Below are 25,514 nucleotides of genomic sequence, written 5' to 3' on the forward strand. Positions count from 1 at the left end.
ATTACGCGTCAGCTAATGAGATAGTGCCTTAAACGCGTTGCCATGACAACCCCGTGATGTATTCAATTATCCAGAATTACCCCGTTTTATTAGCAAATGGGTAACGCAGGATCTGAATAATGATGAAGTTTGTATTATAATGTAACTGTTTACATTTAAAAACGTTATTTGTAAAGTAGTTTTTTAAATGTTTTAAGAGGGAAAATACTTTAACGGCATAAGTGTGATCTAAGTCTATCGCATAACAACAATGAGAAAACAGCATTGTTGTATTCCGGCAGTTGGAGGTAAGATTTCCTCTGTAGTTGAAGATTCCGGGCGAAAGTCGCTTCCTCCTTTGGCCTCATCATCACTTTCCATCAGATGAGATGCAGGCCAAGCAAGATCTTCTTCGTTGTGGATAAAAAAAACTTTACTAGACAAACTTAAATTCATTATTTAAACCAGTGGTTCTTAACCGGGTGGTCCGCGGACCACTGGTGGTCCCTGGAGGCATTCCAAGTGGTCCACGATGTGCACTTGCACACCTTAGTCAAAACGACTTTTAACTGATTATTGCAGTCAAACTGGTTTTGGAATTATTTCGATTATGAGGTGGTCCCTGACAAGACAGAAATTTGGTAAAATAAAATTCATTGATTTTTGCAAATAGGCTTTAAAAAAGCACTTTTCCCTTATGACTTAAAGGTTAAGAACCACTGATTTAGACAAACGCACAAAAGAAGACTAATATAGGTAAGGCTTAATTCCACCATCTTAATTTAACTATAAAAATCTATCAAACTCTGGGAATATACAAACAACTGAACTGACAGTTGCCGTTTTATTTTAAGACAAATGACTGGCCAAATGGGAATTACTATAAACAAGTCAATTAGTGACGTCACGACGATACAACATTGTCTTGCCGCTCGATTTTCTTGACCAACCTCAGTGTTACCAGTTACGGGTTTTCCCTGTAATAATGGACACTTGAGTTAATGACTTATCTTATATTAACTACTTTTTGTCGTAATTTGATATTTTTTTGTTTTTAAGTCTAATACCTACTTTACTACATACTGCATACATTTTGTTGGTAGCCGGCGACTGGTTGCGCCGCCATGGTGTCCCGGTGAAATATAGCCCTAAGTACATTTCCTTAAACAGTGTTTGTTTTTTAAACTTTTTGGACTGTCAATGTCAGGTAGTTACAGCGATACACGTGAGTATTGGAAAATGTTCTTTTAAATTATGTGGGTATCTCGATAAAAAAATGTCTAGAAGTCTTCCTTAATCAGTTTTTGTTTGTCTTTGTTGTTTTTAAACAAGATGTCAGTTTCTGATGCATGCAGTTTCAAAAGCTGGCAACATTGCTGACCGGTTGCGCGTGCGCAACGAACTCCTGTCTCTTTCGTTCGTACGTAAAAATGTGTCCATCCCTTTTGCTTAATTATATAAAGAAACTAGATTCAGTAGGCTTACTTCACCTTATAGGGATGCATTCTAATCGGCTAGCCACGATAGCCGAACGGTGAAGGGGTCAGACTGGCCGACTCGAAATCCGAGGAACGCGGGTTCGAACTCCACCGCTGCTCGACTATTGTGGTGAGCCCAGTCGTAACACAAGTATTATTTAGCTTAGTACGAGGGGTTAACGGTACCATTAGTAATTTGTGAAATACAAACAGGCCCCTCTTTCCCACTGGGCACTTTGGGCACGTGCCCAGGGCCCCGCGACCGAGGGGGCCCCCGTCTGCTCGAAAGACCTTTCTCCAGATGATAAGGGCCACTCTTGATCCTTAAGTCAGTCGGCCGTTTGGTGTAGTGGTTCAGAACGGACTACTATGCCGAGAGGTCCTTCCCGAGGGTTCGATTCCCGGCCGGGCAGAAATTGAAATGATGAATTTTAATCTCTGTGACGGGTCTGGGTGTTTCCTATGTATATGTATAAAAAGTATTTAAGTATGTTTATATCCGTTGTCTAGTACCCATAGTACAAGCTTTGCTTAGTTTGGGGCTAGCGGCGCAGTGTAAAATGTCCAAGAAGAAAAAAAGTGCCCAGGGCCCCTAGTAGGTTAAAGACGGCCCTGAATACAAATTACAAAAAAGTTATTATTTAAAAAAGACTAGCGCTGCCATCCGTCCGGGTTTCCACGGATTTATCCTAGTTTAGAGGGCATCCGGGGAGCGTCCGAGCGGGGTCGTCTTCGAGTCCTTATTTAAAAATTTCAAGTAGCCACCACCAAAATATTTCACTGACATTGAGACAATTTTCTTGAAGCGAAGAAAATAACATACCAAAAAAATCTGGAACTAAGCGATTCCGAAATTACAACTGCCACAAAATTAAATGATACTAACTAGGGGAGCTAGGGTAATATAAAATACGTCGCCTTATCAAATAGGCTAGATGACAAAATTTCAATTATTTGTTCGTCAGACAGATACCTTATCAGAAAATATTATGACTCATATTTTTTATTTTCTTTCATAATTAAATAAATAACAGTGCTACATCGAGTTGAAATGGCGCGTTACGTCACGCTTGAGTAGATTTTTTACTCAAAAGTGACGTCACGAGACATTTCAAGTCAATATAATACTGTAGGCAATTATTCGATTATGAAAAAAATGCAAAAATAAGTGTCCAAAATTTTTTTATTATCTGTCTGACGGACTAAATACAATTTCGATTTCATTACCCAGTCATCATCCCTATTGTCTTTTATTTACCCATTAAAATTTCTATCTGGTGAGTAAGTAGGTATCACACATTAAGAATTAAGTAAACCTGCTAATGACGTTTCTGATCTCAACTCAATTACATCGTAAACTTGACCTTATCTTTAATAATCATCTTGTCATTCGCGAAGTACCGAGCGCCGCGTGCGCATGTCGACTCGCGCACAGCGAACAATTAATTGCTATAGTTTTGTGTTTTTCCTACAATGGTAAGCATTAGTGCGTGTAATCACCTAAGTGTTTAGTTTTATTTAATTTTTATAGTGACTGTGAGTGCATTATTCTGTGAGTGAGGTAGTGTATTGTTGTAACCGGTTGGTAGCAATGCCATTGGTTGATTTTTGTTCCGGATTTTGTTGAAGATCAACAGGAAAAGGCGACGAAAAATATATAAATTTTATTGCTTTTTGGAAACCACTTTAAGACTACGTGCCTATTTGGCAAGGGTCATTAAGGGCTTCTTTAAATCGATTGACAACAAAACTTGACTATAAAAGAGTTTGTCGTCTACTAGAAGTAGTAAAACGCACATCTTAACAAAGTTATACAAATTCCACGACGACACATTTTGCCACAAGCCTGATTGATTGAATCGTGATTACCCTCAGAAACAACCATTTTTAAACAAAACAAAAGAATATGATAGACAAGTGTTCTAACCGTGAGCTAACTAGCAACTATAGNAACTAGCTAAGTAACTGTCTATCTGACAATATTATTAAACAACGCCCGTATTCACAAAAATTACCTACTATGAGGTCTCACAGTGCGCGTGGACGCTCAGGGTGACACGAGCCAATCACAGAGCTCTACTCAACGCTGTGCGTTCGATTTGCTGCTTCACTTAAGCAAGCATCGTTTGTGAATACGGCCGTAAAAGTTATGATGATGAGTAGTACCTACTTAAAAGGGCTCTATGCTAAATTGCAGTTATGTTAGCGTATATAACTAATTACTAAAACTATCATGCCAAGAGCTAAGATAACGTCACGATCTAAGAACTTGAATTCCTACATTATACAGGGTGGAAACGATAAGTGTGTGTGCTTTACTAAATGTATGGAAGCTGAAAATATTGCATTTTCGGTTATATCCAGTTTATTCTGTAACATATTATTGATACCGTTTGATAGAGCTTGTGAAGCGCTTTCAGTATCAGTAATCAACTTTTTGATTCCTTTTATAGTTTAGAAACAATCGAGTGAGATCACTTATCGTTTTCACCCTGTATTATTGTGATTCTTGTTCTTCATTGATCATTTTATTCGTCATCAATTTCGATATAATATCTAAAATCTTCATATCGCTCTCATAATGACCATAATATAATACCTACAATATCACGACAAAAAGCTCAATTCGAAAGCTTTGCCACTGGCCACAATAACAGTAAACAAAACTTCTTTTTAATCTACTTTTACCAGTCAAAACAGGATAACTGACCGTTAGTTCGACATCATTTGACATCAAATTAACACATACCTGTATCAACAAACAAGGAAAATATTGAGCCAGTCATTAGGCGTTAACCACACTACGTATGTAGTAAACGTAATTAATGCTACTCTATGAGTTCGGCGGACACGAATGAGAATTATTTACAGCCAGTATTACGCAATTGGAACAACAATAATATTATTTTATTGCAGTAAAAGGCTAGTAGGCATTGATTGAGTTAAGTGTGATTACTTGATATACTAGTAAGAATGGCTATTTTACTCTCGCATATTTATTTTGATATAGGTATTAGTACCTAAAGATATAGTGACCAAAGTTTAAGACGCCCGTTGTTGACGATATCAGTTTATTTTATTTTTTTATGTCAAAGCCTGTACGAATCAAATTTTGCAGCTTTAGCTAACGCCTTTCGTCAAATTGACTTTTTTAAAGTACCTATATTAAAAATTGTAAATTTAAAAAATTAAAGTCTGAAGACTTCATTTTCGTCGTAGTTAATTCATTTTTATGAAAAAATGACCGGATGAATCGATCTAGGTACATAAATATCAATCAGAAAAGACTATACTTTCAACAAACACGTGGTGTGGTATGTCCCTTACATTCTCACTAAATAAAGTTTGCATCAAGATGTCTCACTCCGTGTAGGAAATTAGCGACTTGTTGACCTTTGGCGGTTTGCGGTTTTTTATTTACCAGAATCGCAGATCAGATTAATAGTAACTTAACTATTAAATAGCTTTGTCTTAACTCTGCTTTTCCGGGTATTTTCGATTAATTAATTAATTTTGTTTTGAATGTCATTTCCATAAAACTTTCCACTATTTCGCGAATTTCTGAGAGAGAGTTGTAAAACCCAGAAGAAAACGCAACCAGTGAAGGTCAAGTTTGTCCCGTGAAGAAAGTTAAACTGTCATAATAATAGAATAGGGAAGTCGAAATAGCTGTTTGCACTAAACTTAGCGAATAAATAATTCTATTCTATTATATTCCATTCAAATTCCATCCAACACTGTAGTCTGGATTAAACAAAATAGTAACCAATATATAAAATAATTTTATCTAGTGTCAATAGTTCATGCTTATCGCATCAACTATTGTCGGGAATTGTTTACTTGTAACAAGACAATAAGGTCGACCTTATACTTATAATACTTTGAGATTTACTATGTTTAAAACACACGCATATTGTACACAATTAGATTTAAGTAATAAACTACTTTTTCCCACGGCTTCTCCCGTGGAAAGACACAAGAAATCGACCGCTCGCATGTTCCCCTACCTACCTAGGTATTTTCCTGAATCGCAATAAACTATCTCCATACCTACCTAATTTCATCTAAGTCAGTACCTACAGCGATAAGTTATTCCCCAAACTTTCACTCCCTTTTTTGAAAATTATAAATAACTTGAAAAAATCGAACTGCTTAAGGCGGGAATTGAACCCCTTCACTCCCTTTTTACCCCCTTAGGATACACTTCAGTTTAATTTAGTATGGATTTCAATACATCTTTTGAGGAGACCTGATTCGCATATTCGTCCCAGAAAGGTAAATTTAAATACAATGTCCATAACTGGGATCTAGCCCAGTTTAAAACAACCTTTGCCAGCTGCTTATAGTCCTACCCCAGGCAGACGACCTGCGTACAACCGGCTTTACGGGTTGCAAAGTTATTTTTGTACGCAATTGACATCATACGGTTACATGCGAGGTACCAAGGCAATTCAAGGCATAACAGCATTCTTATATTAAAACTAGCGGCCGCCCGCGACTTCGTACGCGTGGATCCCGTTTTTCTATTTTATTTTTGTCGTAAAATAAATGGTTAAATTACTAATGTAATTACTAAGTTAACAAGGCGCTACGATTAGGAAAAGAATAAAAGAATTCAATGTAACAATTTCTGGGAAATTATTATTCACTAGCGGCCGCCCGCAACTTCGTAGGTATGCGTGGATCCCGTTTTACCCCCTTCATCTATCTTGCGCGGTTTAGATTTTTTCATACAAATGTTTTTTCACGCTAATTCCCGTTCCCGTGGGAATTTTGCAATATCCTGTTGTAACTAAGCTTTAAGTTTACTAAGGTACCTGCATGCCAAATTTCAAGCGTCAACTTAAGCGGTTTAGATTTTTCATACAAAAGGATTTTCCCGCTAATTCCCGTTCCCGTGGGAATTCCTAAGTATACTATAACCTGCCCATGAGTATGAAGAATAATTGTACCAAGTTTCGTTAAAATCCGTAGAGTAGTTTTTGTTTCTATAAGGAACATACAGACAGACAGACAGACAAAAATTTTACTGCTTGCATTTTTGGCATCAGTATCGATCACTAATCACCCCCTGATAGTTATTTTGAAAATATACTTATTTCATGTACAGTCGCGGAATGAAAAGGTTCGTCACCTTAGTGTCGGTTTTCGCTTGCACTAGGTACTGTAAGAGTCAAACCTGCCAACATAACAGTGCAAGAAACAGTGCTGCTAACATTTAAATAAATATGACCTTTGCTAACGAATAAGGTTTTGCTTGTTTATTTTTCTATCCCATCAGTGCAATGTTACAAAATGTAGTTTTTTGTATTTAATAGATAAAGGCAGGTTGAACCAACAAGAAGGTTTTAGTTTATCAATCATAATAATCTTCTTGACAAGTTAAATCGTCTAACAACTTTGATCTGAATAAATTTGAACCTTACTGACGAACAGTTAAAGATTATTTTCTCTAACTCGAGATTATTCTGTAACATAGTTTCAAAAGGTAATATTATGTGCTCGCGATTCGTTGAAGGAATCAATTTGAAAACTGACGAACCTTTTCATTCCGTGACTGTACAGAATTGACCTCTCTACAGATTTATTATAAGTATAGATTATTGACAAAGATAATGTAAATAAAACTACTTTTCTAGTTTTATTTTATTTTATTTTATTTTATTTTAGTTCATCGTACACCCTGTAGATATTACCAGTATACAGGTTTATTTATAAACCGCCAGCACCCTCACAGCACAGAACTATTAGCTATTTATAAATAGCTTGAAAAAATCGAACTGCCTGAGGTGGGCATCGAACCCACGACCTTTCCCTCAACAACATTTAGTTCGGGGATTAGTCAAATCGCACTACCTGTATGTAGAATGCATGCTGCAATAAGCTTTTATTACGCCATTTTATCGATTTTGCTCATACATCTGTCTTAATCGATAAGATTTTATCACGGCGCGCATCCCAGCTGATCTAACATTTTCTTTCCAGATTAGACACATAACCTGCCTCCTGATCGTCGCGCTGGCTGTCCCCAGCTACGAACAGGATGTGCCAATATCACCCTGTCCCAATGTGTTCATGTACGAACCACTGGGCGCCGAGAAGAACAGGTGGTATGGTGTTGTCAACCTGTCCACCGATAGCACTCTCCATGGGTTATGGCTGAACATCGTGCTCGATGGCAAGGCAGACATCCTTGGGGTAAGTTTTTAACTTTGAGTAAAACAAACCAACCATAGGCAATCTCAGAAACTATAACCACATAACACCTACAAACATAAAATTTGGCAGGTAGATTCCTTATTGGGTGTAGACATACGCTAAGCACGGATTTTCGAAACTCCACCCCTAAGGGGGTAGAACGGGGTCCACGTGTACAAAGTCGCGGGCAGCCGAAATAGCAGTAATATTATAAATATATGTAATGTATAACCCAAACAGTAAGGGGCTGGAACCTGTAATAGGTTTCGGAGGCAAACCTTTGCTGTACAGGTCACAAACAATAACGACGTTTACATTTTAAATGACGTAAACTTAGAGTACTCAGACTTATTGCTTAACCAGACAGTCATGCATCATAAATTCCTATAGCTTTAACTTCATTATCAGATTAAAACAACTCTTCCTTTTCAATAAAAGAGATCTTCAAAAATTACGCAAACATGCCTCTTTCAGAATTGGATCGGCGACGTCTCGACGTCAGACAACAAGGACTTCAAAGTGGAGAACAGCGACATGATGATTCACCCTGGCCCAGCGGTGGCTGTGCGGTTCTTCGTCCAATACAACATACTCAACCCTACCCCCAAGCTTAAGACCATCAGACTGAATGGCAGGGAGATCTGCAATGCGGATATACGCTCACCAGTCACTCCAGACACTAACTGGGCTACGCCGAAACCCACCAAAGCGCCCACCAGGCCTGTTCCAGACAGAACAACAGAAAGGGTTGTCACGCAGAGACCCATAACAGAAAGACCTGTAACAGACTGGGCACAAGAACACCCGGTGTATAGACCACCTTCTGGCGGTAGTCCCAACCCTGTTGATATGTAAGTACCAATTTTAATCAGTGTCACTTAAGTAAGTCGTAAAAGATCGTGCTGAAAATTTTAATATGTACATTCCAGTCAAGAACACCAAAAAAACTCGGTAGCCAACCCCATTTAATTAAAAATTAATTAAAAAATAAAGAAATGGTAAACAAAATTAACATTATCTCAATTGATATCCAAAAATTTTCCTTTCTGTAATTAATAAATCTTGTATTTTTGTAAATATTGATATGAAATTTTCTTAATGGCATTTTGATTTGTATTTTATCATCACATTACCTAACTAATAGAGAAATATGGTATTCGGTAATAGGTATCGTTCATCTATGGATAAGGAAGATTCTAAGTTCGTAGTAGTTTTACTATAAAACATAATTTCAATTCATAAGGGGGCGGTCCGCCCCGGGTGCCAAGCATCAGGGGGTGACAAGTCGCGCAGATTAGTACTCACTGGCGCATCTGCATGGCAAGGACGGTCGTGATGTCATGACAGGGGGGTGCCATTGTGGGGTGCCTTAGGCTATAATTTATATTATGACGGGTGCCGCCCCGGGTGCCAACCTATGCTACGCCGCCACTGCTTCACCACTCAACTTTAACCATAACTATAACGATAACTGGTGTTTTTGTATGAAGTTTCACATAATCTTGACGTTTATAAAAGTTAAAGTAAGATGATGCAACCCAGCCTTAAAAACCTTTATCACCGTTTTGAAACATTTTGCTTGCTCCAGAGCTGGTGGTCATGACACCTCCAACGGCATCAAGATCGTGGACTGGCCTCCCAGACGTCCAGGAACCACCACGGAAGCAGATGACAGGTAATCATCATCGTCCCTTTAACTGAAAGATAGCCACTGCTGAACAAAGGCCTTCCTATCCTAATCATCATCAACATTATTTTAAACATCATTATCATCATCAGTGTTTTATTAGGTACCTATTTAGTTAGATAGTGGACACTATAGATCCAAAATACTGGACTGTCCTGTCGATGACATTGACAGTGGGGCGCCACCGTCAATACCGGATCGCTGGTTCAGATTTTTGCCATGTTGGAAACCATATAGTTGAACGATGGTAGCGCCCCCCTGTCATTGAGTTTGGCGGGACAGTTCAGCGTGGGTCATCTATAGCACTTGACTCAGCCAGTTCTTGAGGTATGACATTGACATTACTTATGACGTGACAGGGTAAAAAAAAAAACAAAAATCAGAAGCACATCAAAGTCTTGCTGACCGACGACATTATTTTTTTGTTGATGTTTTTGACCGTCACAAAATGACCCTCCTCGTAAATAGCGTCACTTTTAATCACCCATAAGTATGTACCACTGATCACAGAAACTAGAGGCAGATGTGACAAGGGGGCGGGGCCGGTGTCGCAGAAATATGCCCAAAAGCACATTGCTGCAGACGTCATAATGTAAACAGTTTATACATTGCTTGCGTAGAACTAAAGATTTTGAACGTCGAGTTGATACTGAGTTTCGAACTCAGCGCATTAGTTGGCATCACTCTATATCTCGTACTAATTTTAGAACTTCTTTCAGCCAAGAGAAAGGAGGTGGAGGCTTCGGAGGTGGTCTGCCGGTGGTCTTCGTGCCTGGAAGGCCCACGTCCAGACCCCCGATGTTCGACGAGGGGAACAACAACAAACCACAGGTGAACTATAATTTAAAGAAACTATAATAGAAAGAGATGATAAAATTTGGTGCGAATTCCGTTGTAGCTTTAAAAGTAAATCGATATTATATAGTAGCTAAGTATTTAAAAGCAAAAGGTCACTGACTCACTCACTCATCACGAAATATCAGAAACTACAAGTGCTAAGAGTCTAAAATTTTGCATGGGGATTCATTTTAGAACGTAGGTAGATGCTCACTAAGACGGGATTTTGCAAAATTCAACCCCTAAGGGGGTAAAACGGGATCCGTGCATACGAAGTCGCGGGTGGCTGCTAGTCTCATATAACTATGAAAGAAAGTTAAAATACCCAAAAGGCAGTTAAATACTTATTGTTAATCGTCCAAATCATAAGGCCATAACGCGGTAAAGCCCCGCACAAACCGGTATGTAGCAATTTAAATATAATTATGGAGAATCCGGTTCGACTTCTGAGATGGAGCTCTACATTACGATTTATTATTTATGAATTACAAAGATCAGACAAAACAAAGTTTAATTTTAGAACTTGAGTTACAAATAGGTACCTACATAGGGATTTAGATACCTATGATTCATAATAAATAACAAGTAGGTAGGTACCTCTACCAAATTCAAATGTAGGTAGTCCCATTCCTCAATATTATGGAACCACTATCGGAACCTTCTAAATAGCAATAATACGTAGTTACAGAAAATGTATTAATGATCATTAACATTTACTGACTCATCAAAAATTATGTCTGACGATAATTAAAAAACCCGAAATTCGTATTGGAGTTTTAAGTAAATCGCAGAATGTCATTGGAGTTTCCAAAAGTAATAAGTAGCTTTGCGTTGAGGCTGCTCTTTTTCTTATTTTTCTGATGACGATGTTGATGACGTTCATAAGGGACAGTTTAATCTATTAAACTGTAACTCGCAGAATGTCACTGGAGCTTCTAAGAACAAGGTTTATCATGTAGGCTGCTCTTTTTTGAAGGATGCCCTGATGACCACGTTCTTTCTGTTTTCGCAGGTGCAGTGCGGTTCAGTAGTGAAGCAGAACCCTAAAATCCTGAACCCTCTGATCGTCAATGGTGTCCCGACCTACGAAGGCCAGTGGCCCTGGCAAGTGGCCTTATACCAGACCCAGGTAGGAGTATCTTTTTTTAAGTATCCTAGTAAGATATTGGGAGAGAAATTGTTGTTCAAATCTTACAAATTGAATTAAGTAGTTACACCCATTTCTTGACCACCAATCGAGCTAAAATTTTGCATACACATGTTCGGATGACCTTGCATTAGGTTGAGGTAAGCTGGTCTGATGATGAAGCCGGAAGGAATTCTGTAAAGAAACGATGCAACCCTGTCGAGTTTGGGCCCATTTGATTTGTCTGACAAGTACCTACTCTCGTCTTTGAATCTTTGATGATATCAACGCCAAAGAGAACGCGCTTGTTCCTCACTCAAGAAACACACTAGGTAACACACTGCACAGCGGTAGATACGCTGCCGTCGAAGGTTAAAGAATAGAAAATAAGTTCAAATTAGGACTATCAAGCATATCAATCTGATTACTTACTTAGATTGTTATAGAAAAATTAAACTCATTGCTATATCTTATAATGTTCTGGAAATATCGATCCGTTATATTTATTTATTTATCTCCCTCCAGACAGTGGATAACAAGTACATCTGCGGGGGCACCCTGGTGTCGGAACGCCACATCGTGACGGCTGCCCACTGCGTCACCCAGAAAGGATCCAACAGGCTCACCGACAAGAACACACTAACAGTCTACCTGGGTAAACACAACCTGAGGACGTCGGTTGAAGGGGTACAGATCAGGCTTGTAAGTACATCTAAGTATATAAAACTCAAAGGTGACTGACTGACTGACTGACAGTGATCTATCAACGCACAGCCCAAACCACTGGACGGATCGGGCTGAAATTTGGCATGCAGGTAGATGTTATGACCTAGGCATCCGCTAAGAAAGGATTTTACGAAAAGTAAAATGGGATCCACTTCCACGCGTACGAAGTCGCGGGCGGCCGCTAGTAGCCCATAAAAGTCTGTGGGATATGATGCTCAACCACAATAAGGAAGCTAGATGTTAGTGCTTCCTTCCGAGCGGTTGTTATGCTCGGGGACCAAGGTCCAATTTACACCATCTTGGTTTGCCTATATACAGGTGGAATTTTGTAATGCCACCTGGAGGGAAAGTACTCTTAATACTGTAGATATAAAATTTTACTGAAAGAAAACATTCCTTAATTTTTGAAAAGAAAGAGAACGGCATTCAAAGGTTGTCGAATTTTTTTCGCAAATTCTCTACCATACCATACAATTTCCTGTACATAATTAAAATAATTTAAGATTTCATGGTTTTCCTTTCATATGATTTATCAAGTTTGTTAGAGAGATTTCGATCGATGCAATAAAAATACAGGGTGTAATTTTTTACAGATTTTAGTTGGTTCGAATTCTGGGTGTGGCAAGCAAATTTTTGGAAATCTTTGAATGCAGTTCTGTTTCTTTTCAAAAATAAAGGAATGTTTTCTTTGAGAAAAAATGTCTATCTACAATATTAAGAGTAGTTTCCCTCCAGGTGGCATTACAAAATTCCACCCTGTATACTTGGCAGGATATAAAACTCCGTCACCGCGATGCAGGTTTGTATGAGCGGCGGAGTGTGCCTTAATGAAGTAGTAACAGCGCCATCTGTTGGTCACTAGTTTGTAGTGGCGTCGCCACAAGTCTTAGAAACCATGTCAGTAAATGACACAATAATTACCTACCTACACATAATTATTAAAGAACGACAATTAAAGCGCCCTGGAAATGGGGCGTAAGTACTGAATAAAAGCACAATATAATAAAAACTTTGTCTTTGTCGTTGTTGCAGGTGTCTCATATCCACAAATACCCTGAGTACAACGGCTCGTCGTACCAGATGGATCTGGCCATCCTGGTTCTCCGGGAACCGGTTTTCTTCACCGACTGGGTGCGGCCGGTGTGCCTCTGGCCTGACAGCGACACCAGCCTCAATACCATCGTCGGGAAGAGGGGATCGGTGAGTTCAGATGGCCTAGCCAGGGATGGCGAACCTTTAAGTATCAACGTGCAACTATTCTAAAAAAAATGTTTGAAGTAGTCATAGACGTGCCATTAAATTAACCTAATGCTATCAATGAGGGGTATTAAACAAGTGGCGCCACTGGTGAGTGACACGACCTTACTCTACAGTGGCACTAACTGATGTGGGCAAATACGATAGCTCATAATCAAAACACATTATTTACTATTGAATTACTGAATTTGTGATTGGTGGCGTGCCCAAAATATTATGTCGCGTGCCATCATTGGCACGCGTGCCATTGGTTCGCCAACCCAGGCCTAGGCCATTGGTTCCCTAAGTGGGGGAGCGGGCCTACTATGTACTTAAGTATAAAAAACCTGCGACAGCTGAGAGAATGCATGCCAGACTGCGATACGACCAATAAAATAATCTTGACTGGAGGAGGGGGGGCGCGGAATTTCTTGTATGGTCGAAAGGGGGCGCGTCTCAAATAAGTTTGGGAACCAATGGCCTAGGCAGTGACCCCTATTACCCTGTAGACCCACTGTGGGACTACTTGCATAGCAGTGGGACTACCCCCTATTATAATAGGGGGTAGTGAACATTCTCATTGCAGGAATGGCCCATTTATTGTCCTTACTTAATCAGTGGTGGGTTAAACGTGTAAAAGTGCTTATAAAAGCCTAAGTAATTGTAGAAAAGAAACGACTTTCGTGGGATAGACGATACTGTTATGTATGGTAGCCTTTAGGTACTAAAGTAGTTACAAAATAAATAACAGCGAATCTAATTCGGAATCAGCTGCTTAATATTTCCCAAAACCTTCCAGGTGGTAGGATGGGGTTTCGACGAGACAGGCGTGGCGACTGAAGAGCTGAGCCTGGTGGAAATGCCCGTGGTGAAAACCGAGACCTGCATCAGATCCTACAGCGAATTCTTCGTGCAATTCACCTCGGAGTACACGTACTGCGCTGGATATAGAAACGGTAAGACAGGTCCACCTACCCTGTCCACCCACAAGGTAGACCGACGACCTGATAAAAGTAGCAGGAAGGCGCTGGATGCAGGCCGCTACCAACCGTGCGATGTGGAAGTCATTGGGGGAGGCCTATGTTCAGCAGTAGACATCCTGTGGCTGAAATGATGATGATGAAGAAGACAGGTTCTAAGACATAAGTTAGGCACACGAAAATAGACTAACGCCCGTATTCACAAACGATGCTTGCCTATAGTCTTTTTCNCGCCCCGTTCGTACCAGTGGGTCTAGACAAAGTGTAAATTATAATCGCAAACCAGTCGAAAAGTGGTCGAAAAGCCCCTTTTTTGTATGGAGTTTTGACGGATTCGATTTTCGATTCGATCAAAGAGTGCGTTTTGTCTAAGGGGGCAGAGCGTCGATGTGACGTCACGCCAGGTGCGCAGTTAACTGGGCCGGGTTGTACAAACCTATTTAATGGTGTTGTCTCTTTACATTGACACACTCATCCTCTGGTAACTCATTTATTTAATCAAACATTTGCCCCCTTGCATTATTTTGTAAATTGCCTAGGTACTTAAGTATACCGTGTGCGAGCCCCTGAGCTACGAGTATTCAACGTACTTTTATTGCTGTTTCGATGAGAGTGTACATATAATTCATATAAATTATTATAATTATTGATAACATTACCTACACCTACCTTCCTATAGTATAGTAGAGTGGATATAAAATTCGTTTATTCTTTTATAGAAGAAGTCACGATTTCAAGGCTGGCCTTTATAATACAAGGTACTCGAACAATCTAGCGTGCGAATATTATAATTTAATGGCATTATTATTGTTAATGTTAACATTTTCCTTATAAAAACGGGTATACTTGCAGGAACCTACGATGAACGAACCGGAAGAATAACAAGTATGCCGTTTGTTATGAACAATTAATTAAATTAACACACCTAAGCATCAATAAGCAATCGAAGGGCACTGAGCTAAGCATAATAACTTAACACAAAATCTTACTATAATTACTTACAAATTAATTAACTAAGTAACCACTAAGAGCTTGGATCCAATGTTATGAATAGGTGATAGGTCTGCACGTAGGATTGCATGGCACTAAACCACAATTTAATAATCTTTTGCATGAGATAGAAGTTAATTCGAGTTAACAGAACAATGAAAATTATTGTAATCGCCCTACGATCAAACTAATTATCACAAAAGCACATTCTATCTTTCTCTCAATCTTAGAATCTATGGTGCCTAAATACGCTTTCGTAAAGGTAGCAGGGAAGCGCTGGACTCAGGCCGCTACCAACCGATCAACATGGAAAGCATTGGGGGAGGCCTATGTTCAGCAGTGGACGTCCTATGGCTGAAATGATGATGATGATGATGAAATCAGCCTATAAGAAATCCGGTACCCAGCCTATAAGGAATGGATAACAGCCTAACTCGCAAGCGCTGCGGTCGCTTTTAAGGAGCTAAGTTAAATGATCTAACCCAAAAAAATCTGACAAAGGGCCAGAAGCTGGGTAAGTACCTATAACTTTTTCAATTGTTCAAACCCTAATAGCCTAATCTTACACGGGAATATTCCCACCTCTCGTTCCCACCGCTGCAACTCCTGTGTAGCCAGGATCTACAGCTTGACCGCCAATAAAAACCCAACTAGTGAAGGTCAAGTTTGTCCCGGGGGAAAGTTAAACTGTCATTGCCTAAAGTCCGGTCGGTAGAAATTCGTCCAATGACCCCAAACTACCCATCCTGCACAGTCGTGACTAAGCGATTAAGCGCGAGCGATAAGGATGGGTAGCTAAGGGTCATTGGACGAAATTCTACGTGCTCGGCGGCCGGACTTTAGCCTAATCTAATACCCAAATTATTAAATTAATGTGTTTTACCAGGTACATCGGTGTGCAACGGCGACAGCGGTGGAGGGATGGTTTTCAAGATCAACGGGCTATGGTACCTCAGAGGGCTGGTCTCCCTCTCGGTAGCTAGGCAGAACGAGTACCGCTGCGACCCGTCGCACTACGTCGTGTTCACTGATATTGCTAAGTTCTTGCCTTGGATCAAGGCTCGTCTTAGCGAGTAGGTAGTCTAGGTAATAAATGGTTTGTACAGCCTGAACGAGCTAACTGCGCAACTTGCTGGAATGCGACTCTCCATCCCACTTACCAGCACACCTCATTCGCCAGTCCATATTAGAGCGTTGATGTGACGTCACGGCTCAAGGTGCGCAGTTAACTCTAACGGGTTGAGAGATATAGACCGTTTCATCCACTAAGACGCGCCCCACCATTCTTCCGCTAATGTTTGAGTGTTAGGTACACGCTAAATTTCCATGAGTGCCCACGCACACTACAATAATGACGCTCGGATTGCTCAGATCAAACTCCCCGCACCCCGCGCTACCCTCGACCAAAAATTCTTCGTGGATGAAACGATCTATTCTTATAGGGTCGGCGAGTCATGCTCTCTAACGGGACCACATGGAACTCTCTAAAATTGTATTGGTGTACCTACTTAGTAAGAATATTATGTAGAATTAAAATGTAAACTCGTACTTATGCATTTTAAGTTATAGGAGGTACAAATTAAGTACAAATAGTCAGTATCGAAATTGCAGCTATTGATCAAATAATGAGGAATATTATGAACATTATAAGAACATTATGGATGTAGCAGATCTACTTATTTCAGAATAAAAATATTCCCAATGGTTGAATGGGATTTGTTGTGTCAAAATACATTGTTTCTACCATAAAAAGAAGTCACTGTTTAAAAACCATTGATCATCATTTCCTCAATTTCCTATTCATCTATAAACTTATACAAGTGCCACATACTTTAATATTTTTTTTATATTCATTGCGAAAAGCTTAAGATATTGTTGGTAGATTTGTTGTAAAAAACCTTAAATAAGTCTTGTATAGTCTGGTCGCCGAGCACGTAGAATTTCGTCCAATGACCCCAAGCTACCCATCCTTATCGCTCGCGCGTAATTACATATGTTGCTGTCGCGCTCGCACACTCACTGCGGGCGTCCGTGGCAGAGTCGCGACAGCAATAAAAAAATTATACGTGCTCGGAGACCGGGCTTTAGTATATTTTACGTGTCGCTATTAGGTGCCTTTTGCCTTATTTGGCGCCTCTTCTTGCCGTATTAGGCGACCCTCGCCCTAAGTTGGTCATTCCTTATAGCCTAGATGGCGCTGTTAATAGCAATAATTTTTGAGATTCCTTTTATAGAAATAAGACATTGTGCAGACCAGGTGCTAAAAAATCTCTAGACAATGTGACGCGCATTATAGATTTCGATTCGTCGATTTTATAACTGTAACACAACGAACCAAACACAAATCTACATTGTTCGATGCATTGTCTAGTAGCGCTCGATTTTTTTATTATTCGCATATAAAACTGCGGATTGTAATATGAAAATATCACTGTTCAAAAGAACTATTGTATTGTTGGAAAATTAAATACTTAAGTCTGAATTCTTGACATTTTCGTAACATTTTATATTATTGTATTGACTGGTAAAAAATAAATAATGATAATCGTAAATTGAACCATTAAACTTTTTAAGAACAAGCCTTTTTCAATTTGCCCTCTCATCTTCTTAAAAATAATTTCGTCAAGCTGAACCTAGGTAATTTTGTATGTACCTTTATTCGATAATAAGCTTGAAAAAATAGATACCTAAAAATCTTATTACTCTAAATAATTTGATAAGATTGTGTAATAAATATGACACAAAATCTAGCTAGAAAAATAAATCAATCATAAAGAAGCAAAAGTAAATTAAAATACCGATCACACTTCCAACGTTTATTATTATGATACAAAGAAGAAAAATAGACGTTCTAATTACTTTACAACAAATAAAATGAAAAATGTGTAAAAAAATCAATTTACAATAATAAATGAAGTTTTTACTAAATAGATCGGTCATTCGATCAATGACATTTTTATTAAAATTAAGTTCATTATTTCAGTAAATGTTATCATTATTTTTATACAAAAAGGGGCAAGCTGACATGTGTAGTGTACCCCACAAGGGTCACCTGACCCCTAGACCAAGCGAATATTTGTGAAGGTTCGGACAAACCAACGCGATCACAGCGCGATCAGCCGGCGTGCAGCGATGGCGACCAGACCTAAATGCATTGATCGCCATCGCTGCACGCCGGTTGATCGCGCTGTGATCGCGTTGGTTTGTCCGAACCCTGACAGATTCAATTTCGAAGTCGCTTCACAGAAGGAAGTTACTTATAGAATACGAAGCGAATGCATTGTAATTTACCCTTCTACTGATATCAATTCACATCAATCGAATGACCACATACAGAAATAATGTAAAAAATGAAACCTTAAATTAAATAAAACTAACTAAACCCAGAGGTTAAAACAGCCTGAATAAAATAAAACCAAAGTCTTAAGAGAAAAAACTAAAATCCCTTCTGCGCATCAAACAATAGATGACAAAAATGCAACGACTTCATAGTTCGTCGGTTAAGTTCTAAAACCATATAAGTCGTTTTGAGCCGTTTATGTTGTATGTCACGTCCATCATTTGCTAGAAAATCTAAATCTAAGTAGTTTTATGAGTCATTTGTCAGCCATTTTATTTGGGCCCATCATACACAAGAAAAGTCCAAAAGAAACTTATAAATTGAGTATTACTACCAGAATGGTGTACTAGTTGTACACAGCAAAGTTCGAGTTTAGGATGAACGTGGTTTTAGAACTTAACCGACGATATTAAGGTATACTCACATAGATATGTAACGTGCATGTTTTGTATAAGATATTAGGCTCATACACGCACCTGCCTGTTTCTTATACAAAAATACCGCACAACATACAACTTAAAACGACTTTAAAACTTCGACAAAACTAAATTGCGATCAACGCAATTATTTTAATATATAGCATAATCAAATTACCACTAACGACAAATTTGATTTTGAACCCTATTTGGAACTACACAAAGTTCTATTCATTGCTACGTCATTTTGTGGTACGTTAATATGCCGGTTACTGTACATACCCAAAAAATTGGTAAAAACTTCCATTAATATGGTACATATTTCATTAAATGAACAATTAATTTATCATTACAAATAAAATTTTACTAACGTTATTTTAGCCATAATCATAATTTGCTCCGGGCAAAGCAAACAAGGACGGATGACTGTTAGTGCAAAATGATCTCTAGGACGCAGTACTTTGGTTTATAATTGAATGTTCTATTAGTACATAAGTCAACATGCATTAGGTAAATTATTGCTGGAGTTGTCTCTCTCACTCATTAAACAAACCAGGAAGGTGTGAGAGAGATGTAGAGTCAGGTCAAGTTTCTAAAATTTTCTAGTTACGAGTTTAAATATTCTAACGTAGTCAAGGTACATTAAATACAAAAAATGTGATAGTATAAGTATTTATTTCATGGATACTACAATAACTTTCCGCAAAGATTTAAAATCCACTATGTGACCTAAACATTATCCAAATTGCATACACACAATCACACAATGAATCAACTGCAGTGCCTTAAATAATATTTACAGATATGAGGTCTAACTTCTCATACTCATTACTTAAAAAAAGGTTTTAATTAAGACACATCTATGCAGACATAGAAATATACTTCCAGGACATAAACACCTTGGCTTGGAGATCTGGTAGATGATTTTCCGTAGGAATAAAGGACGAAGCACACTTATCAACCCGGAAACGGATCGTAACCTACAATGTACTTTAGCCAAGGTATAAATTAAAGAAACTCCTGATGCATTATCAATCTTGCATGTGTCTATTTCCATCTTCGTACACAAGTACTCAACCAATTGGAGTAATAATAAATGTAGACATACTAAGCTCTGAAAATTCTACTTAACGCATGATGATGTGAAAGTGTTAATAAATATGGTAGGGACTACTTTGAAGACACTAGAGACAAATAGAGACATGTGATTTTTACCAAGACATGTCTCTCAACTACTTACTACTTGACGTCAGACACCAAACTTAATAAGAATTAAATGCAAGCAAACCTATACTTTGTCGCAAGTTGACACGATCTACAATCGCAACGTCTTATCACTTAAAACAGACTAGCACATCATTTATTTATCTTAAAATTACGGGACAAGGACAAATCCAACCTCTCTTTCCCACCACTGCAACTCCTATCCAAGATCCAGTTTGTCCATGAAACCCAACCAGTGAAGGTTGAGTAGTCCCGGGGATAGGCTGACTGTCTTGGAACCCGCAACGAATTTTATCAGAAGAACATAGGAGTTCGAACTTTATTACCTCCTTTCTTAACATTATAAGAATTGAATGAAACTTTAAAAGTATTTCTACGTCTATTATTAATCCAATGGTTATGTCTGACTACCAATAAGGAGACGGGCCATTCCGGCACCTCTGGCCCTTGTACCTTTCTTCGAACCCTGGCGCCCAGGGTGGGTTTCTGCCTCCCCTGGCCGATCTGGGGGTGCCTTTCCCTGGCATATAGTTGGGGAATCCCAGCCTGTTGGCGCAGTTTGGTCTGCAACCATTCCGAGGTGTGTTGGGGTGGCTGCCCCCTAGCGGAGGCGATGGAAAACGTTCCCACGGTTCAGGCACCATACAACTGCCGCAGTTCCAAGCGTAATCTCCTATGGGGATGACAAAATAAAAATAAGAACTCAATATAATGGTAACGGTGTTGAACAACCGCCCACTAAATATAAATATTAAAAAATATATAAANTTTTCCAATTGAATCTTAGCTAGAGACTGGAACAAGTTTCAGCGTCGTTTATAATAATAATTATGGACTGTACTGTAATAGGATTTTATTATTATGTTCAAAACTTAGAAAATGGTATCCTAAATTGGTATTGGTATGTTATAATAAAAAAAAACATGCATTAACTAGTGTTTAGTGAGCGTTTGTGCAATTGGAACTAAATAAAAGTTGAAAATCTAAAAATTTAAATTATCATACCCGCCAAAAGGTGTTAATTATACACATCAAGCTTTAAAAATATGTTATAAGACACAATATCCGCCTTTGTTAGTAAAACCAACCATATTAGTAAAGCTTAAGCAAGCATAGACGACAGCACATCAATCTAAATAATGTGGCATCTAACGTAGTAAGAATAGACGCTATTTTGCAATAAAATTGGCGTATATTCTGATGTGCTGTTGACTGTTAAATAAAGCGTTCATAGATAAATAGACGTTATATTCTTAAATGTGTTATTTATTAGTCGTTACAGCTCTAATAAGGCCCGGTTTCCACCAAGGTGGAGAAGAGTTCTGAATAACCAATGAGAATTCCTGGTTTCCTGAATAATGAAATCTGATTAGTTATTCAAAACACTTCTCCGCTCCGCTTTGGTGGAAACCGTGCCTTAATTTGGGATAAATATCCGAAGATTAATAACCAAATGTTTTTAAAGATCAATGTGTATCTTTGAGTAGGTAGGTACTGTAGTATAATAATTACACAAAAGAAGTAACTCAAAAACGTTCCAAATAAACCAAACAAATAAAATATAATTGTCAGAAAAACTATGATTCGTGAATAATATTTATTTTTACATCACTATTTATTATTTGGCCTGAATTTGGAAGAATACTTTGCGTGTATCGTTATATTTCCCTTACGTTTAGGTACGTTTTACATTAATATATCCAAAATATAGTTCAGTTAATACAAAAACAAATTATTACTTAAACTTTCAAACAAATATTTTCTTCACGCAACAATCAAATATATTTTTATTATTTATAACTAGCAACACAGGAACTTAAATTAGGCACAAGAAATACACATTTTAGGCCTACTTTAGACATAATTAAATTTTATTTCGCCATTATTAGCTTGAAATAACACTAAAACTCTCAATAATTACAATATTAGGCAAAACTACAAGAAAATTTTAAATGATTTTCCGTATGTGCTCATATTGTTGCAAAACGCTAATAAATAATGCGAAATATAAGTATAATTTCTTTCTTAATTCAAAGAATTCAAGTAAATATATCAACAGTTCTAAGTCTGTCTTAAAATTGTTTCAATTAATTTCTTAAAACTACAACAAAATAGTAATTTTATAGCGTTCAACAAAATCTTGTGTTTCTGCCATCTACTTTAGATATAATTCACAAAATAACAATCTTACTAGACTTATCTAAATTAATAGTAATATTAGGGGCGCTACACATTTTTGCGAGTCCACACGATCATTCATTAGTCAAATCTACAAAATATTCGATTCAATACCGACCAATGCAGACCCGCATTAGTGTGTTACGCCCCTTAGACATTATCCTTCTAAATAAATTATAATGTAATAATCTACAATATCATAAGGCCAATATAATTTAAAACCTTAACAATTTAGCAAACAAATCGTTTTAAAGAACTATTAACTAGTATCTTCTAGATTCTGAGCAGTTTTAATTTTCCTTTAGAAAATAAACTATAACCTAGAACTATTAAGAATTTTCAGTAGCCAACATATTATCAACATGTCACTAAACCATTCCGCAATGATTTGAAACCTTATACAAAGAAAATAAAGTTAAAAATCCTTTGGGAAAAATATACCGTTGAATACTGATGTACCAAAAGGGTGCTTAATATGGTCATCTCACCAGATGTCGCTGTATTGTTTTGAGCTATTTATTAAAATTAATTCAGCCAACCAAATTTTAGAATATAGGAAACCTTTAATAATGCATAAATAGCTAAATCAGCGTCTAGGAAGACTGGGTATCTTAACGCAATTTGACGTTACATTGTCAAAGCTTAAAACAGCTACATCTATCAAACCGTGTTGATATCAATTATGACATTGTGGAAGTGTTATAACATTAGATATTAAAGGTTTCTACATTGAGCAATGGTCTGAATACTCAAACGTATAAGGTGGGCCTAATAAGGCCCGGTTACTTACAAGCGCCATCTAATAAAACTAACTTTTTGTTTTCTTTTTTCAAAAAATCCCGTTAAGCCCTCGTGGTAAGCTAAATATGCTTGTGATTTGAGGTTAACCACAATAGGCGAGCGGAGATTCAAACCCGAGTTTCTCGGATCACAAGTCGGCCAGTCCGACTTCACCGATCGACTATCGTGGCTTCGATAAAATCAAGAGGGTTTTTTAGCAACTGGGCCATATTAGGCGACCTACTTTTCCCTATTATGTACTGACGACTGCACATCGAGATTAACATTATAGCACCTTATTTAAGTGTTGGGTGCGATTTTGTAACAGTCTGATGTGCTATCAACAGTACATTTATGTATCCTACAGCGATGAATGTACACTATTCATAAAATACCAAAAACTTTTTTAGTACGACTAATTAAATATGTGTAATAAAAATCTAGTATTTAAAGACATAAAACTTCATCACAGGTGATAAATCAACAAAACAACTATGCCCAATCCCCAAGAGACATGCTGGAATTTGGACTATCGTTAAGGCTGAAAATAAATTGAAGAAAGTAATTTCTTGGTGCCTAATGCTGATGGGTTACACATTTTTTGTTTCCCTTGTAAAGCACTAAAACATTAAACTCTACTTCATAAATTCTAATAATAAATATTGTTAGCCTATCAATTAAAATTAATTACTTAACACGTTAAAATTTAACTTCCAAGTAACAAACTTCAGACCAATTTGATTAAAATGTACACTATATTAACGTCATTATGTGTCATAATCGAATCAACACCGCGTAGTTTACACGTCGCATTAACAATCGCATCCAAACTTTAGATGGTACAATACTTAGGTATTAAACTTTATTTAGGCACAATTCACATTTGGGTACTAGATCTAGCATTCTATACTACGTACCGCATGCAGTGAGAATATGTACAAAAGTGTTGAGTTCCTAATATTTTAGTTTAAAATAAAATTAGCTATAACGACACATTAGCATAAACTAAAAATAATCCAATATTTAAAAATCGTACAACACACTTTTTATAGAGGTCATATTAGGGAGCCTCCGCGATCCATTGGTGTCGTTTCACATAGTACATTATGACATAGGTCTTATTAGGAAACGATAATAACTAAATGTTATTCGAACCTGAAAATAATGTGAAGTAACTCTAAATATTAAAAACCAATCACAGGCCTGGTTATATGAAGTTTTTACTCAATTCTAAGCGGTAAAACTTTTTAAGTAAATATTCTCACTGTGCTTATTTTTTATTTTTTTTATATTAATGTCACTACATAATAATTATTTAATACATTTTATGACAATATATTTATAGAACATATTATTTAATTATTAACCTATAAGGGACGTGAAATGTTGTAACTGGACACCAGGAAATATATAAAATTAATTAATTTAATAATAAATAATAATGTAAATCTACTAACACAGTTGATTCCATAATACAGTGGTATGTAGTATGTATGTACGAGTTTCGATAGGTAGTCACTAAAGTCATTTACAATATTACTGGATTTTCGTGCGTTCTGTATCAGAATAATCCACAACAGTGAAATAAATAAGTGGCCAATATGGGACAAACACTGCTAAGATCTAATTGGTAAATAAAAAATTAAATAGACGTTGGTCAGCTGTCAACAAACCAAGTAAATTCATCCCCTTTGGTCAACATTGGCCCAATATGGACAAGATGGTCCAAATATGGACATGATGGCCCAATATGGACATAATTATTAATGCCCCAAAATGCGCTAAACCAATTTAATAATACGTTAAATGCACTTTAAATAAACTCTGTGAACTGCAGGCATTCATTAAAAGTGCTAATTTTATATTAAAATAAAAATATATTATTGAACCAGTATCCTGGTGTCCACCACAAACGGGAAATAGAAGGAATGGATGGGGGAAGTGGAACAACACGCGTAGACTCCGAATAAACTACTAAACATCCGAATCACCTCAGTATATTGTCAATGTGACGACACGAATCATATTGGCAGCGAAAAATCTTTTTTTTATGCAGGAAAAGGCAGGTATTTGACCGCAATCGTACTTGGTGTTAAGTAAGATGCAGTCTAGGAGGGTACATATCTGCCCTGTAAGTGCCTATTCACTCTCGCCTTGAAAGGGCCCGGGAAAGATAGCAGCAGGCAGCGAGTTCCAGTCCCTAGCTGTTCGCATTATAAAAGAGTCATCGTAACGCTTAGCGTGGGCTGCTTATGTGAGCTGGTGGAATGCCGACAATTTAGGGATGGTACGCTAACCTTCGTCTGGTTTCCTTGAATTTTATCGATAAAATGCCTCAA

At 37.7% G+C, this 25,514-nt stretch overlaps 2 protein-coding genes across 10 annotated transcripts in view; one reads left to right on the plus strand and one right to left on the minus strand.

The window, feature by feature from the left end:
- Window positions 1-2,826: 2,826 nt before the first annotated feature.
- Window positions 2,827-16,913, plus strand: LOC114361464 (limulus clotting factor C-like). 4 transcript variants are annotated; one of them, XM_028316496.1, is made up of 11 exons: window positions 2,827-2,933; window positions 7,443-7,655; window positions 8,130-8,506; window positions 9,244-9,330; window positions 10,062-10,173; window positions 11,192-11,311; window positions 11,831-12,007; window positions 13,064-13,231; window positions 14,067-14,223; window positions 15,100-15,132; window positions 16,124-16,913. In XM_028316496.1, exons 1-11 carry the CDS (start codon window positions 2,931-2,933, stop codon window positions 16,312-16,314), a joined length of 1,638 nt encoding a protein of 545 aa, XP_028172297.1. In that variant the 5' UTR covers window positions 2,827-2,930; the 3' UTR covers window positions 16,315-16,913. The 4 variants fall into 4 exon arrangements, with proteins under 4 accessions (XP_028172297.1, XP_028172298.1, XP_028172299.1 ...); XM_028316497.1 differs by having other exon boundaries at window positions 11,192-11,308; XM_028316498.1 differs by lacking the exon at window positions 15,100-15,132.
- A 2,738-nt stretch (window positions 16,914-19,651) lies between these two features.
- The window catches only part of Sxl (sex-lethal), a 40,118-nt gene continuing 34,255 nt past the window's right edge, over window positions 19,652-25,514 (minus strand). For all 6 annotated transcript variants that reach the window (XM_028316506.1, XM_028316503.1, XM_028316501.1 and 3 more), the window contains one exon: window positions 19,652-20,890. In XM_028316506.1, the coding sequence (XP_028172307.1) occupies window positions 20,625-20,890 (266 nt within the window). In that variant the 3' untranslated portion in view covers window positions 19,652-20,624. The remainder of the gene's footprint in view (window positions 20,891-25,514) is intronic.

The sequence above is a fragment of the Ostrinia furnacalis genome, unplaced genomic scaffold (genome assembly GCF_004193835.3).
Source record: "Ostrinia furnacalis isolate ACB-3 unplaced genomic scaffold, ASM419383v2 OfSCF5758, whole genome shotgun sequence".
NCBI lineage: Eukaryota > Metazoa > Arthropoda > Insecta > Lepidoptera > Crambidae > Ostrinia > Ostrinia furnacalis.